Genomic DNA, 18,426 nt, shown 5'->3' with positions numbered 1-18,426 from the left:
CTCGTGGACCACAACCCAAGACATTTTAAACAAGTAAAAGCTACATTCTGTGGATACCACCCCCTTAAAATCGAGGAAAACCGATCTACTTTCTCAACAATCCTCTCCAAGAAGTTCTGTTACTCAAGTTTTTGGGTCTCACTATCTGCCATGATCTTTCCTTGGAAAACCACATTTCCAAGCTGGCCTCCAAAGCCAGTCACCGACTGGGCATCCTCCGTCGTGCGAAGTCCTTCCTTGGCACACCTGAGCTCCTCACCACATACAAGGCTTTCATCCGCAGCTCAATGGAATACTGCTCTCCCCTCTGGGCTGGTGCTCCTGCCTCACTCCTAGCTCGGCTTCACGCTGTTGAAACCAAAGCTTTCAGAATCATTGGAATCTCCTGCGATGAAGCTAACTCCGAGGGCCTTTCACTCACTTACCGCAGGCAGGTTGGTGGTCTTTCTGTCTTCGACCGACTCCTCTCCGGCCTTGCTCCCCCAGCTCTCTCTGGGCTCTGTCCCCCAAATATTCCTACAGGTCGCACAAGATCTGCCTGCAACCCTGTTATGGTGAAACCGCCAAAATCAAGACTCTCTGCTCACCTTCACTCCTTCATTCCTCTTGTCTCCCGCTCCCTTTATCATATGTTTTATGTGTCAGTTTGTCTTTTTGTGATCAATGTTAGCTCTTACACGAGTCTCGATCTTGTATACAAAAAAAAAAGAAGAAGTGCACAGTCCTTTGGGGGGCAAATAAACCTGGGGATCTGATTGCCAGCTTTGGTTGATGGTGGACCTTAAAAAAAATCCGCTGGTACCAAATACAAACTCTTTACTGTCGTCGGAGCGGAACCAAGAACTATTGCCACATGGAATCTGATGGACACACCGTGCCTGTCTTGTACTACCCAGTCTGTGGTCCACACAAGCAGATCGATGGACGCAGCATGGGTAATTACGATTGTTGGTCATACTTTCCCGTGAGCAAGACCCAGCCTCCAGCGGACTATAGTCAGCAGCAGGATTTGCTCCGACACATTGCCGAGTTTATTCTCCTTTCAAGATCCCTACTCTGCAGAGAGTAGGCAATTGTGTGCAGACACCAAGAGAAAGGTGATGGAGGGTATGAACTGGTAGTAGGGCAACAGTTGGACACAATTTAGCAAAGGGATGAACAAACAGAAAAAGAGGAGAGGAGGGGAAGAAACAGCACCATTCAAGTTAGACAAGTAAGAGGGTTGTGCTTGGCAGGGTCAATGGGGGTAAAAAGAGAGATTGTGGGTAGAGATGTGGACGACATGAGATGGTTGCACAACGGCGGTTTGAAAACATGGTGTGCCGGTACCTGGGACAGGATGTTGTGATTTGGCCAAAGTGCAGGGGCACTGCATTGGCGGCGCAGCCGCACTTCAGTGATGATGCAACCAGCGGGTTGAGTGCACAATTGAATCCCAGCCCAATATGTGTTCACCAAATAATAACGGGTGTACACGTTTATTTAAGGACAAATCGAGATGACACGGAATCGCACAACTGTCCATCATTTGAACAAATGGGTTTTTTTTTTTGGTTTTTTTGTATACTGAATCGAGGCTCGTGATTGACACAAGATGTTCAAATAAAGAAGTAGAACAGCAAACTTTACTTTTCAGATACATTCAAACACAACAATGGTCAATGAGATATCAGTTAACATGAAAAAAATGGGTAAAAATCCATTTTAACAAAAGTTTGTATTGAAAATATACATTAATGCTCTCAATGTACAATATTGCAAATAGTGGTGAGATGAGGAGGAGTAGGGAGGGGTAAGGTGTGGTAGGGTGGCGTAGGGTGGTGTATGGTATGGTAAGGTGTGGTAGGGTGGCGTAGGGTGGTGTATTATATGGTAAGGTGTGGTAGGGTGTGGTAGGGTGGCGTAGGGTGGTGTATGGTATGGTAGGGTGTGGCATGGTGGTGTATGGTATGGTAAGGAGTGGTAGGGTGGCGTAAGGTGGTGTATGGTATGGTCGGGTGTGGCAGGGTGGCGTAGGGTGGTGTATGGTATGGTAGGGTGTGGCAGGGTGTGGCAGGGTGGGGTGTGGGGTTCAACATAAAGAAAAAGTACAAACATCAGATAATAACGTCACCTTTGAGGTACGAAAATCTTATGATCAAATTAAAATATACATAAACCATCCTTTCAAATTATACAATTCATTAACATCCAATATCTTCCTTTCATGTCAACCAATAGCAGCAACATTAACAATAACAACAACAACAACAACAACAACAAATATAAGTATGACCCAAAAACAAAACGACACGTCAACATCATGTTTATGCTCTTCAGGATGTCAGCCATCTTTAAAACTTACAAGGTATCTTTCTCCCAAGATAATGTGGAGATAATCTGGAATTCTACAACTTTAGTTCCAACACACAAATCCAAGTTGTTGTGATGGGAAGATAAATGTGCTACATCGTTTATACATGGAAAGACGTCATCATGTCGGTTACCTCGTTCATACATGAAAAAAAACTCGAATGGACAAATGCATAGAATAAACACAACTAAGGGACACGAGTTATCAATACATTCCATCCGGCAGACAGGTACAGGACCCCCAGCTTAACGTCTATCCCAGGGCAGGACGTGAAACCCCCCTCAAAGGCCGGGAATATTGAGGGGGATTTTCAAGTTCGTGGTCCCAAGAGATAGGGGGTTCCCTCGTGGTCCCCATGTGCTGTCTTTGTCTTTCCCTCGTGGTCCCCCTGTGCTGCCTTTGTCTTTCCCTCGTGGTCCCCCTGTACTGTCTTTCCCTCGCGGTCCCCATGTCCTGTCTTTGTCTTTCCCTCGCAGTCCCCATGTGCTGTCTTTGTCTTTCCCTCGTGGTCCCCCTGTGCTGCCTTTGTCTTTCCCTCGTGGTCCCCCTGTGCTGCCTTTGTCTTTCCCTCGTGGTCCCCCTGTACTGTCTTTCCCTCGCGGTCCCCATGTCCTGTCTTTGTCTTGCCCTCGTGGTCCCCCTGTGCTGCCTTTGTCTTTCCCTCGTGGTCCCCCTGTACTGTCTTTCCCTCGCGGTCCCCATGTCCTGTCTTTGTCTTTCCCTCGCAGTCCCCATGTGCTGTCTTTGTCTTTCCCTCGTGGTCCCTCTGTGCTGCCTTTGTCTTTCCCTCGTGGTCCCCCTGTACTGTCTTGCCCTCGCGGTCCCCATGTGCTGTCTTTGTCTTTCCCTCGTGGTCCCCCTGTGCTGTCTTTCCCTCGCGGTTGCCAGCTCTTTCACGAGCCTCGATTCAGTATAGAAAAAAAAGAAAAAAAAAAAGTTAAGGTGGTGTCCCTGGGTTTGGGACCCCCGGATGTAGACCATCCTGACGACCATACAGATACATTCATGCTCCCTACGGAAAAGGAAATACTCATCAAATAATGACAACGACTTCCTTTTTATGCAAACCGAGTGCCAGGCACCTAACTGGTCATGTGATGTAAAATTATAAAATACTAAAATTACTGGGGGGGCAACTTTTTATTATTATTATTTTTATTATTTTTAAAATCTCTTTTTGATGCTTCGACATTGAAGCTCAATAAAGCTTCAGGAATATTTTATATGGATGGTGATCACGAGCACAAATTCACTAAATTGAATGAACAAGTTAAGGAAAGTGAAATCACAGCAGAGTCCGACTACCGCAGTGTGGACCAGTGAGCGTTTCGTGGGTTAGGGTCATCAAACATAAGTTAAAATAAAAATGGTAAAATAAATAGAGAAAAAAAACACACAAACATGTAATAGCTGTAACAGCAAAATCCCAATATGAATAACACAATAGAGCGAGGCACAAAGGTCATCACGTGACCCCTGCTCATAGCAACATGCTCATCCACTTTCCCTTCGACCAATCAAAAGGTTCTTTATGCCAATAAATACCAGCATAATGAGACGCACAAAATCAATTTGCGTTATATTGCCCGATCACATGAACCGGTGTCACCTGACACTTGCTCTGAGTGGAATTGCTCTCGAGATGAGTGATGCAGCCATTGCGCAACAACAACAACAATGTGACGTCACAGGCAAACAAAACACTTCACCCATTAATGAACAATGCAAGGCCTGGAGTGCGTTGTGCAACAATAATATTGTGACGTCACAGGCAAACAAAACACTTCACCCCTTAATGAACAATGCAAGGCCTGGAGTGCGTTGTGCAACAATAATATTGTGACGTCACAGGCAAACAAAACATTTCACCCCTTAATGAACAATGCAAGGCCTGAAGCGCGTTGCGCAACAAGAACAATAATGTGACGTCACAGGCAAACAAAAAACTTCATCCCTTAATGAAAAATGCAAGGCCTGAAGCGCGTTGTGCAACAATAACAATAATGTGACGTCACAGGCAAACAAAAGACCATCCCTTAATGAACAATGCAAGGCCTGAAGCGCGTTGCGCAACAATAACAATAATGTGACGTCACAGGCAAACAAAAGACTTCAACCCTTAATGAACAATACAAGGCCTGAAGCGCGTTGCGCAACAAGAACAATAATGTGAGGTCACAGGCAAACAAAAGACTTCAACCCTTAATGAACAATACAAGGCCTGAAGCGCGTTGCACAACAATAATAATAATGTGACGTCACAGGCAAACAAAACACTTCATCCCTGAATGAACAATGCAACGCCTGAAGCGCGTTGCGCAACAAGAACAATAATGTGACGTCACAGGCAAACAAAACACTTCATCCCTGAATGAACAATGCAAGGCCTGAAGCGCGTTGCGCAACAATAACAATAATGTGACGTCACAGGCAAACAAACCACTTCATCCCTTAATGAACAATGCAAGGCCTGAAGCGCTGCGCAACAATAACAATAATGTGACGTCACAGGCAAACAAAAGACTTCACCCCTTAATGAACAATACAAGGCCTGAAGCGCATTGCGCAACAATAACAATAATGTGACGTCACAGGCAAACAAAACACTTCACCCATTAATGAACAATGCAAGGCCTGGAGTGCGTTGCGCAACAATAATATTGTGACGTCACAGGCAAACAAAATACTTCACCCCTTAATGAACAATGCAAGGCCTGGAGTGCGTTGCGCAACAATAATATTGTGACGTCACAGGCAAACAAAACATTTCACCCCTTAATGAACAATGCAAGGCCTGAAGCGCGTTGCGCAACAATAACAATAATGTGACGTCACAGGCAAACAAAAGACTTCAACCCTTAATGAACAATACAAGGCCTGAAGCGTGTTGCACAACAATAATAATAATGTGACATCACAGGCAAACAAAACACTTCATCCCTTAATGAACAATGCAAGGCCTGAAGCGCGTTGTGCAACAACAACAATAATGTGACGTCACAGGCAAACAAAAAACTTCATCCCTTAATGAACAATGCAAGGCCTGAAGCACGTTGTGCAACAATAACAATAATGTGACGTCACAGGCAAACAAAAGACCATCCCTTAATGAACAATGCAAGGCCTGAAGCGCGTTGCGCAACAATAACAATAATGTGACGTCACAGGCAAACAAAAGACTTCAACCCTTAATGAACAATACAAGGCCTGAAGCGCGTTGCGCAACAAGAACAATAATGTGAGGTCACAGGCAAACAAAAGACTTCAACCCTTAATGAACAATACAAGGCCTGAAGCGCGTTGCACAACAATAATAATAATGTGACGTCACAGGCAAACAAAACACTTCATCCCTGAATGAACAATGCAACGCCTGAAGCGCGTTGCGCAACAAGAACAATAATGTGACATCATAGGCAAACAAAACACTTCATCCCTGAATGAACAATGCAAGGCCTGAAGCGCGTTGTGCAACAACAACAATAATGTGACGTCACAGGCAAACAAACCACTTCATCCCTTAATGAACAATGCAAGGCCTGAAGCGCGTTGTGCAACAATAACAATAATGTGACGTCACAGGCAAACAAAAGACCATCCCTTAATGAACAATGCAAGGCCTGAAGCGCGTTGCGCAACAATAACAATAATGTGACGTCACAGGCAAACAAAAGACTTCAACCCTTAATGAACAATACAAGGCCTGAAGCGCGTTGCGCAACAAGAACAATAATGTGAGGTCACAGGCAAACAAAAGACTTCAACCCTTAATGAACAATACAAGGCCTGAAGCGCGTTGCACAACAATAATAATAATGTGACGTCACAGGCAAACAAAACACTTCATCCCTGAATGAACAATGCAACGCCTGAAGCGCGTTGTGCAACAAGAACAATAATGTGACGTCACAGGCAAACAAAACACTTCATCCCTGAATGAACAATGCAAGGCCTGAAGCGCGTTGCGCAACAATAACAATAATGTGACGTCACAGGCAAACAAATCACTTCACCCCTGAAAGAACAATGCAAGGCCTGAAGCGCGTTGCGCAACAATAACAATAATGTGACGTCACAGGCAAACAAACCACTTCATCCCTTAATGAACAATGCAAGGCCTGAAGCACTGCGCAACAATAACAATAATGTGACGTCACAGGCAAACAAAAGACTTCACCCCTTCATGAACAATACAAGGCCTGAAGCGCATTGCGCAACAATAACAATAATGTGACATCACAGGCAAACAAAACACTTCACCCATTAATGAGCAATGCAAGGCCTGGAGTGCGTTGCGCAACAATAATATTGTGACGTCACAGGCAAACAAAACACTTCACCCCTTAATGAACAAAGCAAGGCCTGGAGTGCGTTGCGCAACAATAATATTGTGACGTCACAGGCAAACAAAACATTTCACCCCTTAATGAACAATGCAAGGCCTGAAGCGCGTTGCGCAACAATAACAATAATGTGACGTCACAGGCAAACAAAAGACTTCAACCCTTAATGAACAATACAAGGCCTGAAGCGCGTTGCACAACAATAATAATAATGTGACATCACAGGCAAACAAAACACTTCATCCCTTAATGAACAATGCAAGGCCTGAAGCGCGTTGTGCAACAATAACAATAATGTGACGTCACACGCAAACAAAAGACCATCCATTAATGAACAATGCAAGGCCTGAAGCGCGGTGCGCAACAATAACAATAATGTGACGTCACAGGCAAACAAACCACTTCATCCCTTAATAAACAATGCAAGGCCTGAAGCGCTGCGCAACAATAACAATAATGTGAGGTCACAGGCAAACAAAAGACTTCAACCCTTAATGAACAATACAAGGCCTGAAGCGTGTTGCACAACAATAATAATAATGTGACGTCACAGGCAAACAAAACACTTCATCCCTGAATGAACAATGCAACGCCTGAAGCGCGTTGCGCAACAAGAACAATAATGTGACGTCACAGGCAAACAAAACACTTCATCCCTGAATGAACAATGCAAGGCCTGAAGCGCGTTGCGCAACAATAACAATAATGTGACGTCACAGGCAAACAAATCACTTCACCCCTTAATGAACAATGCAAGGCCTGAAGCGCGTTGCGCAACAATAACAATAATGTGACGTCACAGGCAAACAAAGCATTTCACCACTTAATGAACAATACAAGGCCTGAAGCGCGTTGCGCAACAATAACAATAATGTGACGTCACAGGCAAACAAAAGACTTCATCCCTTAATGAACAATGCAAGGCCTGAAGCGCGTTGCGCAACAATAACAATAATGTGACGTCACAGGCAAACAAAACACTTCACCCCTTAATGAACAATGCAAGGCCTGGAGTGCGTTGCACAACAATAACAATAATGTGACGTCACAGGCAAACAAAACACTTCACCCCTTAATGAACAATGCAAGGCCTGAAGCGCATTGCGCAACAATAACAATAATGTGACGTCACAGGCAAACAAAAGACTTCATCCCTCAATGAACAATGCAAGGCCTGACGCACGTTGTGCAATAACAATGATGTGACGTCACAGGCAAACAAACCACTTCATCCCTTAATGAACAATGCAAGGCCTGAAGCGCGTTGCGCAACAATAACAATAATGTGACGTCACAGGCAAACAAAAGACTTCACCCCTTAATGAACAATACAAGGCCTGAAGCACATTGCCAACAATAACAATAATGTGACGTCACAGGCAAACAAAAGACTTCATCCCTTAATGAACAATACAAGGCCTGAAGCGCATTGCCAACAATAACAATAATGTGACGTCACAGGCAAACAAAACACTTCACCCCTTAATGAACAATACAAGGCCTGAAGCGCATTGCCAACAATAACAATAATGTGACGTCACAGGCAAACAAAACACTTTACCCCTTAATGAACAATACAAGGCCTGAAGCACATTGCGCAACAATAATAATAATGTGACGTCACAGGCAAACAAAATACTTCATCCCTTAATGAACAATACAAGGCCTGAAGCGCGTTGTGCAACAATAACAATAATGTGATGTCACAGGCAAACAAAACACTTCACCCCTTAATGAACAATACAAGGCCTGAAGCACATTGCCAACAATAACAATAATGTGACGTCACAGGCAAACAAAACACTTCACCCCTTAATGAACAATGCAAGGCCTGAAGCGCATTGCGCAACAATAACAATAATGTGACGTCACAGGCAAACAAAACACTTTACCCCTTAATGAACAATGCAAGGCCTGAAGCGCATTGGCAATCAAAGGTGAAACATTCGACCCTTATAACATTGCTCTAAAAGTCTCTCCGATCAACGGTGAGTTGTGAGCAAAGAAATCACAAAGGTTATCAAATCAAAACAGGAAGTGCTTTGTAAACAAAGGTCACACAAGTCGGGTTCCCGAGGGGATGAGATCAAACCATAAAATGTTTCCTGGTGTATCACAGGTAGGGTTGTTGCATAAATTAAGCCGGCTGTAGGTACATTCTTCGAATATTCAGTAAAGAACAGGCCCTGAGATTACCACCGTCGCCAAATTCAAAATGGCGTAAACCACGTTACTCTTCCCCTGCTTGTGACAGGAAGTGTCACTTTGCTGCGGCAAATGACAATGAGAAGGTTGCTCCCTGACCACCACCACCACCGTATAAACCACCTTCCGCTTACCCTCGGGTGGCCCTCCCTCTGATGAAGGGATTCGCTTTGAGGGACAAACATCACTTGGTCATTAAAAAGGGAAGTTCAAAGGCCTACCAAGGTGACATTGGTGAGAAGGTTCTCCATCAACCTCCCCACTGGTCAAACTCCCATTTTACACCACACGATGGTATCAAAAAACTCAAATCAACGCAAAGAGAGAGAAAACAAAAGTAAAAAGGATCGAGAAAACAATGATCACATGACCTTGATAGAAAAGCCAGTGCTCACCTGAGCAATTCTGTCAGTGGCAGACCAAGCTCACAGAACAGGTGACTTCACAAGTCCGGTCACAAGGCACACTCGTTAAAACAAATGGCACATTTGATGGACATTGCCGTTTTAAAGGGAATATTTCAACTCTATTTAACGAACGGTGAAATGAACAAATTTATTTGGTGATTTGGTGATCAGGGAGTCCAGGTATAACAGGTTTTCAATACCAGGCCACGGAACTTATCTGTCTGTTGCGTTAACGATGTCACTCTCACAACGATGAGGTCAACGGGGGGAAAAAAACAAGTAAAAAAAAAACGATTCAGCACTCTCACGTACCTGTTCCATATGAGTGGAAGCCTGCTGTCAAATAATGTAAAAAGATATAAAAGAAGAAGAAGAAGAAGAAGGCGTTAAAAACGTTTGGAAATTCGGCTCAAGTTGCTTTGGCTTCGAGATTGTCGTGACGTTTCAGTAGAAACCGAACCTAAAGGTGTGGTGGGTATCGATGAGTGCCTTGCCCTTAAAATTAGACATTGACAAAAAACAAAAACAACACCAACAACAACAAAACAACAACTTATCTTACTAGATATGGTAAAGTGATTAAAAAGCTGCCACAATCAACTATCCAAGTGCTTGGTAACACAGGCCTCCATACATTGGAAGTCATCACTTCCACATCCTGTTGTGAAGAATACGATTTATGTACAAAACCAAAGATGGCGGGAAGAGTGGAGAATAGTCAAAGAAGAAGTAAAACTGAGCGGAGGAAGGGGGACGGGATAGGGAGGAAAATGGGAAGGAATGAGAGGAGACAGGAAGAACGGGACAAAAACTCAAAAAGTAAGGAAATGTGGAGACGTACCTGGGCGGTGGTTGGAGCAGGCGGGTAGGGGCGAGGGGGAAAGCGAGTAAAAATAATTCCACCAATGTTACAAACGTCATATGTATCTGCCCTTCCTGACCAATTAACTCAGATAATCAACACGTCGAAGACCGACCAACAACCAACCAACAACCGTGAGAGTTGCTGATTTACTCAAAGTAGGAGATCAATGGCAACAACTGTGCAAATGCTGACAGAAAAGAAAAGGGATGTTGTTGTTGTTGTTGTTTAAGCCTTTCAAAGCAGACACCCCCTCTCCCTCCTGACATTGCTAAACAAAATACTACTATGTAAACAGGTATCACAGCTCTCCTGTCATGTGGGTCTGATGAGCAAACAAGACTTCTTCTTCTTCTTCATTCAGGGCGTCTTGATCCCTCACTTGTGACAGCATGACATCGGAAGAAATAAGACACGTGGCAGATGCCAAGTTAAAACGATTCGGTGTCGTGACGACAGGTGGATCGTGGCAGGGTGCAGAGCACACCTCCGCAATGTTTTCCGAGAACAGCGGAGCGATGGACGGCTCCAGCGTGCACGAGGGGGCCAACACCTCCTGGTTTATGTTGATCAATTCGCACACCTTCTCTTGTTCCTCTTCCGTCGTCTCCTGCTGGATCAGGTGCCCGAGTGCACTGAGTTCGCTGCTGCTCATCGAGCACGTACCCATCTCCATGACGGGAGCCTCGGGAAGCATGGCCGCCACGACGCCGGTGGCCGAATGGTCAAGGCCGCGACCCACGAGCAGACCGCCCGGGTGCAAGTAAGATCCGATGATCGGTGTGGCGGCAACTACAAAGAGAAGATTATATTTATTGTGCACAACGGGCCGAACAATATTCAATTCAACATTTGGTGCGGAATAAGAAGACAGTTTTGTGATCACAAACACACGTTCACAATTATTCCATTTGAATCAAGACAATCGTGCAGAGAGGAGCTCACAAAAAAGTAAGTGAAAGAAAAAGAACAGGAATAAAGGACAGCATCATTGGAAGCAATATTTGGTTCCTTCCAATAATGGAAAACAACAGCACGTACCCACCTGGTGGAAAAAATTGCAAGACAACACCTTCAATGCATGCGTTGTGTATCTTAGAAATAACTTACTGTGTTTGTACGTCACTGTTTTCTGAGGAGTTTGTAGACAGTGTGGTGATTGTGACTAGAGTGAGTGATAGGTTGATGATGGTGAAAATGATGATTGGAAAGCTCTTGGTGAACGTCATCTCGGGATATGCTCCGCAGGTTGGTCGAAGCGATGAAGAGAAGGACAAGTTCTGGTGTGCGATAGAGAAGCTGATGGAAAACGTGAAAGATGAGGAAGTTGTTGTGGTAGGAGGAGACCTAAATGGACATGTGGGAAGGAGTATGGATGGTTTTGACGGAGTACATGGGGGTTACGGATATGGTGTGAGAAATGGAGAAGGTGAAAGGATTTTGGAGTTTGCTGATGGAGCTGATTTGTTGATTTGTAATACTCAGTTCCAGAAAGAGGATAATAAGCTTGTTACATACACGTCAGGTGGGTCGACGACAACCGTTGACTACCTGATGTTGCGTAGGCAAGATAGGGGGCACCTCCGGGACAAAAAGGTGATCCCAGGGGAGGAGGCTGTTTCACAGCACCACTTGGTTGTCTGCGACGTAAGGGTGAAAGGTGCGAGGAGAGCTCGGCGGGTGAAGTACCAACCGAGAATGAAGGTGTGGAGGTTGAAAGAGGTGACAGTAAGGGAGGCATTAAAAGAGAGGCTGAGTAGGGTCGAGGCTGATGTGGTTGAGCTTGAAAGTGGTTGGATGTCAATGAAAGCTAGTCTGTTGGGAGCCGTTGGTGAGGTATGTGGATGGACAAAAGGACCACCGAGGCACTCGGAAACATGGTGGTGGGATGATGAAGTTGGAAAGAGGATTGACGAGAAGAGGAAGAAGTTCAAGGAGTGGCAGAAGGCGAAGGGTACGGGAGCAGAAACAGCAGAGCATGAAAGTTATAAGGCAGCCAGGAAGGCTGCAAAGAAAGAGGTAGCAAAGGCGCAGGAGGCATGTAGGAAAATGTTCGGAGAACGCTTGGATTCGGAAGAGGGTCAGAAAGCAGTATTCAGGATTGCAAAGCAGATAGCGAAAGAGAGGTGTGATGTGATGGGGGCGAGTTGCTTGAAGGATGAAGTGGGACAAATCGTTGTCGACCCAGATGGAATTAAAGGAAGATGGAAAAGATATATGGAAATGCTGTTGAATACAGAGAATGAATGGGATGGCAACATAGAGAGTAACCCAGTTTTAGGACCGGCAGAGAAGATAACTGAGAAGGAAGTTGAGGAAGCGATAAAAGCAATGAAGGATAGAAAAGCGGGAGGGCCGATGGGAGTTGTGGGAGATATGTTGAAGGCAGCAGGAAGTTGGGGTGTGAAGAGAATGACAGAGATCTGTAATCTGGTGGTGAAAGAAGGCCGCATTCCAGTGGCTTGGGAACTGAGTACCCTCGTCCCTCTATACAAGGAGAAAGGTGACCCTCTGGAGTGTGGCTCATACCGAGCGATAAAGTTATTGGAGCATGGAATGAAGGTATTGGAAAGGGTGTTGGAGAGGAGGATAAGGAAGAAAGTGAAGATCGACGAAATGCAGTTTGGATTCATGCCAGGAAGGAGGAACGTCAGACGCGCTTTTCATTGTGAGGCAGTTGCAGGAGAAGTACATGGAGAAGAGGAAGAAGTTGTTTCTTGGGTTTGTTGATCTGGAGAAAGCATTCGATCGGGTTCCACGCAAAGTATTGACATGGGCATTGAGGAAGTTAGGAGTGGAGGAATGGTTGATCAGAGTAGTGATGGCAATGTACAAAAGAGCACGCACAGCTGTAAGGACGAAGGACGGGAACAGTGGTGAGTTTGAGGTGAAGGTGGGAGTGCATCAGGGGTCGGTACTAAGTCCACTACTATTTGTAGCTGTGATGGAGGTGATGGCTCAGAACGTAAAGGAGGGTTTACCGTGGGAGTTGATGTATGCAGATGATCTGGTGTTGATTGCGGAAAGTATGGATGGACTGAAGGAAAAGATGAACACGTGGAAGGGATGTATGGAGACAAAAGGTCTGAAGGTGAATATCGGAAAGACGAAGGTGATGGCAAGTGGTAAAGCATGTGGTGAGGTGGAAAGAACTGGGAAGTGGCCCTGTGCTGTGTGTAGGAAGGGTGTCGGAGTGAACTCCATTCAGTGTACAATGTGCGCTGAGTGGGTTCATCAAAAATGTAGTGGTCTGAGAGGGTCATTAACCAGTGTGGCAGCTACATTCAAATGTAAGGTGTGCACAGAGGGAGCTGCAGATGGAGGAAATGTTGAGTTGGATCTTGGAGACGGCGTGAAGCTGGAAGGTGTGAAAACATTTTGCTACCTCAGAGACATGCTGAATGGAGAAGGTGGATCAGACTCGGCAACGGTTGCTCGAGTGAGATGTGCATGGAAGAAGTTTCGGTAATTGAGTGGCGTGCTGATGATGAGGGGAGTGTCGTTGAAGCTGAAGGGAAAGGTGTATGCTGCATGTGTGAGAAGTGTTATGATTTATGGGAGCGAGACATGGGTCATGAATGTGGAGCAGCAACGAAGGCTGGAAAGGGTGGAAATGCGAATGGTTCGGTGGATGTGCGGAGTATCGTTGAGAGAGAGGAAGACAAATGATGAATTGCGAAAGATGATGGGAATAGAGCCTGTGATTGATGCTGTGAAGAGGAACAGGTTGAGATGGTTTGGTCATGTGTTGAGGAAGGATGAAAGTGACTGGTTGAGAAGAGTGATGGAAATGAATGTAGAAGGAAGTAGAAGACGGGGAAGACCGAGAAAGACTTGGCTGAAGATGGTGGAAGAAGAAATGCGAGCAAGGGGGTTAACAAGGAGAGATGCAGAAAATAGGGCAAAATGGAGAAGATTGTCATGGGGACCGCAAGGCTAACCCCCGCTCTAGCAGGGAAAATGGCCTTTTAAAATGCATGTTGTTGTGTTGTTGTTGTACGTCACTGCGGCCTTCTCCAGTGACTTGACAGTGACTGCGGCCTTCTCCCCGCACGGGAATGGAGGGCCTGGGCGATTGCAGACGACGCACCGAACGATCAGATCTAAGTGCATGATAAAACACACAACTTTTATTTTTCATATATCCTCCCCATCTGTATGTGTGTGTGTCTGTAATAGGAGCGCTCCAGTTGGAGGGATTAGACCGGCGCGTTTTATTTTGTATTATCGGCATCCGTGGTTTTAAACCTGTTTATTTTTGTACATAATTCCGTTTCCGTTGAGTTCATTGAGCTCACAAGAATGCGTCACCAAAAATATCAGCTCTATCAAAGCAAGCTTACGGCACTGAATGCAACATGGACACAAGGTTTTGTTCAAAATGCTTTGGGTGCTGCTTTCTCTTGGGAAGCTTGTGTCATCTGAAAGAGCAGAGATAAGTCGCCATTTTGTGTCCCTCGCCCCGTCTGTGCTTGTGACTTGACGCCGAAGTTTTTATCGGATTATTTTACTTCATTGTATATAGATATTATTGATTTCATTCTCCGTTTATTTGTTCGGGATTAAACCCGTTTGGTTTTATTCAAAGCTTTATCCCGGTGTGTACCCTGGTTAGAATAGGTACACCGTATCCCTGCGTGTCGTAAGAGGCGACTAAGAGGGTTGGCGTCAGGAAGGGCATCCAGCCATAAAAAACATTGCCTCAAAAAGAGAACCATGACAATTACAACTACATATGGGCAGTGTACAGCCCGAAGTGGAGATCGGTTTCTGAGGTTTGGGACATGGAATGTAGGGACAATGACAGGGAGATCAGGAGAAGTGGTGGAAGTATTGGTCAGAAGAAGAGTGGACATATGTTGTGTGCAGGAGACGAGATGGAAGGGAAGTGGTGTGAGAATGGTGAAGGGTAGGCAGGGACAGAAATACAAGTTTGTGTGGCAAGGGTGCCCAGAGGGCGTGAATGGTGTTGGTGCCCTGTTTTCTGAGGAGTTTGTAGACAGTGTGGTGAGTGTGACTAGAGTGAGTGATAGGTTGATGATGGTGAAAATGATGATTGGAAAGCTCTTGGTGAACGTCATCTCGGGTTATGCTCAGTTGGTCGCAGCGATGAAGAGAAGGACAAGTTCTGGTGTGCGATAGAGAAGCTGATGGAAAACATGAAAGATGAGGAAGTTGTTGTGGTAGGAGGAGACCTAAATGGACATGTGGGAAGGAGTATGGACGGTTTTGAGGGAGTTCATGGGGGTTATGGATATGGTGTGAGAAATGGAGAAGGTGAAAGGATTTTGGAGTTTGCTGATGGAGCTGATTTGTTGATTTGTAACACTCAGTTCCAGAAAGGGGATAATAAGCTTGTTACATACACGTCAGGTGGGTCGACGACAACCGTTGACTACCTGATGGTGCGTAGGCGAGATAGGGGGCACCTCCGGGACACAAAGGTGATCCCGGGGGAGGAGGCTGTTTCACAGCACCACTTGGTTGTCTGCGACATAAGGATGAAAGGTGCGAGGAGAGCTCGGCGGGTGAAGTACCAACCGAGAATGAAGGTGTGGAGGTTGAAACAGGTGACAGTAAGGGAGGTATTAAAAGAGAGGCTGAGTAGGGTAGAGGATGATGTGGTTGAGCTTGAAAAAGTTGGATGTCAATGAAAGATAGTCTGTTGGGAGCCGTTGGTGAGGTATGTGGATGGACAAAAGGACCACCGAGGCACTCGGAAACATGGTGGTGGGATGATGAAGTTGGAAAGAGGATTGACGAGAAGAGGAAGAAGTTCAAGGAGTGGCAGAAGGCGAAGGGTACGGAAGCAGAAAAAGCAGAGCATGAAAGTTGTAAGGCGGACAAGAAGGCTGCAAAGAAAGAGGTAGCAAAGGCGCAGGAGGCATGTAGGAAAATGTTCGGAGAACGCTTGGATTTGGAAGAGGGTCAGAGAGCGGTATTTAGGATTGCAAAGCAGATAGCGAAAGAGAGGTGTGATGTGATGGGGGTGAGTTGCTTGAAGGATGAAGTGGGACAAATCGTTGTGGACCCAGATGGAATTAAAAGAAGATGTTAAATATATATGGAAATGCTGTTGAATACAGAGAATGAATGGGATGGCAACATAGAGAGTAACCCAGTTTTAGGACCGGCAGAGAAGATAACTGAGAAGGAAGTTGAGGAAGCGATAAAAGCAATAAAGAGTAGAAAAGCGGGAGGGCCGACGGGAGTTGTGGGAGATATGTTGAAGGCAGCAGGAAGTTGGGGTGTGAAGAGAATGACAGAGATCTGTAATCTGGTGGTGAAAGAAGGCCGCATTCCAGTGGCTTGGGAACTGAGTACCCTCGTCCCTCTATACAAGGGGAACGGTGACCCTCTGGAGTGTGGCTCGTACCGAGCGATAAAGTTATTGGAGCATGGAATGAAGGTTTTGGAAAGGGTGTTGGAGAGGAGGATAAGGAAGAAGGTGAAGATCGACGAAATGCAGTTTGGATTTATGCCAGGAAGAGGAACGACAGACGCGCTTTTCATTGTAAGGCAGTTGCAGGAGAAGTACATGGAGAAGAGGAAGAAGTTGTTTCTTGGGTTTGTTGATCTGGAGAAAGCATTTGATAGGGTTCCACGCGGTATTGACATGGGCATTGAGGAAGTTAGGAGTGGAGGAATGGTTGATCAGAGTAGTGATGGCAATGTACAAAAGAGCGCGCACAGCTGTAAGGACGAAGGACGGGAACAGTGGTGAGTTTGAGGTGAAGGTGGGAGTGCATCAGGGGTCGGTACTAAGTCCACTACTATTTGTAGCTGTGATGGAGGTGCTGGCTCAGAACGTAAAGGAAGGTTTACCGTGGGAGTTGTTGTATGCAGATGATCTGGTGTTGATTGCGGAAAGTATGGATGGACTGAAGGAAAAGATGAACAAGTGGAAGGAATGTATGGAGACAAAAGGTCTGAAGGTGAATATAGGAAAGACGAAGGTGATGGCAAGTGGTAAAGCATGTGGTGAGGTGGAAAGAACTGGGAAGTGGCCATGTGCTGTGTGCAGGAAGGGTGTCGGAGTGAACTCCATTCAATGTACAATGTGCGCTGAGTGGGTTCATCAAAAATGTAGTGGTCTGAGAGGGTCATTAACCAGTGTGGCAGCTACATTCAAATGTAAGGTGTGCACATAGGGAGCTGCAGATGGAGGAAATGTTGAGTTGGATCTTGGAGACGGCGTGAAGCTGGAAGGTGTGAAAACATTTTGCTACCTCAGAGACATGCTGAATGGAGAAGGTGGATCAGACTCGGCAACGGTTGCTCGAGTGAGATGTGCATGGAAGAAGTTTCGGGAACTGAGTGGCATGCTGATGAGGAGGGGAGTGTCGTTGAAGCTGAAGGGAAAGGTGTATGCTGCATGTGTGAGAAGTGTTATGATTTATGGGAGCGAGACATGGGTCATGAATGTGGAGCAGCAACGAAGGCTGGAAAGGGTGGAAATGCGAATGGTTCGGTGGATGTGCGGAGTATCGTTGAGAGAGAGGAAGACAAATGATGAATTGCAAAAGATGATGGGAATAGAGCCTGTGATTGATGCTGTGAAGAGGAACAGGTTGAGATGGTTTGGTCATGTGTTGAGGAAGGATGAAAGTGACTGGTTGAGAAGAGTGATGGAAATGAATGTAGAAGGAAGTAGAGGACGGGGAAGACCGAGAAAGACTTGGCTAAAGATGGTGGAAGAAGAAATGCGGGCAAGGGGTTAACAAGGAGAGATGCAGAAAATAGGGCAATATGGAGAAGATTGTCATGGGGACCGCAAGGCTAACCCCCGCTCTAGCAGGGAAAATGGCCTTAAAATGCATGTTCTTGTTGTTGTGTTTGTACGTCACTCTTTCATGGCTGACCCGTAGCACCTAGAGGCCATAAATTGTAGGTGTAGGTACTTCAGAATGTGGGCAAGGTTTTAAGCAACCACACGTTGACCAGGAAGGTCGTTTTGAGGCCACCAAGGGCTGCTATAAAGTGTATATTGGGATGTTGGGTTAAGCAGTGCTGCTGCTGACCTACAAGCAAAAGGTAACGACCATGAGGCCAATAACTCCATAGCCTTACAATGTCCAATATGTCCCCAAACCACTGCCATGAAACGCTCACCTGGCCAGGCAGCGTAAGGTACCACCCCCCTCCTGCCCGTGCAACTCAATAAAGTAATGGCTAATTGGCATATAAAAACCTCATGACACTTACTGATGAACCTTTTAGTACCTCCACCACCGAAGGCGGACAGAGGTTATGTTT

The 18,426-nt window shown here is 45.6% G+C and overlaps 1 protein-coding gene across 1 annotated transcript in view; it reads right to left on the bottom strand.

The window, feature by feature from the left end:
* Positions 1-1,603: 1,603 nt before the first annotated feature.
* Positions 1,604-18,426, bottom strand: part of LOC144888545 (putative transcription factor p65 homolog) — a 61,352-nt gene continuing 44,529 nt past the window's right edge. Inside the window, exon 9 of the mRNA XM_078766900.1 lies at positions 1,604-10,962. Within this exon, the coding sequence (XP_078623026.1) occupies positions 10,472-10,962 (491 nt within the window). The 3' untranslated portion in view covers positions 1,604-10,471. The remainder of the gene's footprint in view (positions 10,963-18,426) is intronic.

This window comes from Myxine glutinosa, chromosome 12 (assembly GCF_964187855.1).
Source record: "Myxine glutinosa chromosome 12, kmMyxGlut1.1, whole genome shotgun sequence".
Classification (NCBI taxonomy): domain Eukaryota; kingdom Metazoa; phylum Chordata; class Myxini; order Myxiniformes; family Myxinidae; genus Myxine; species Myxine glutinosa.
This window is presented reverse-complemented; position numbering and strand designations above follow the sequence as displayed.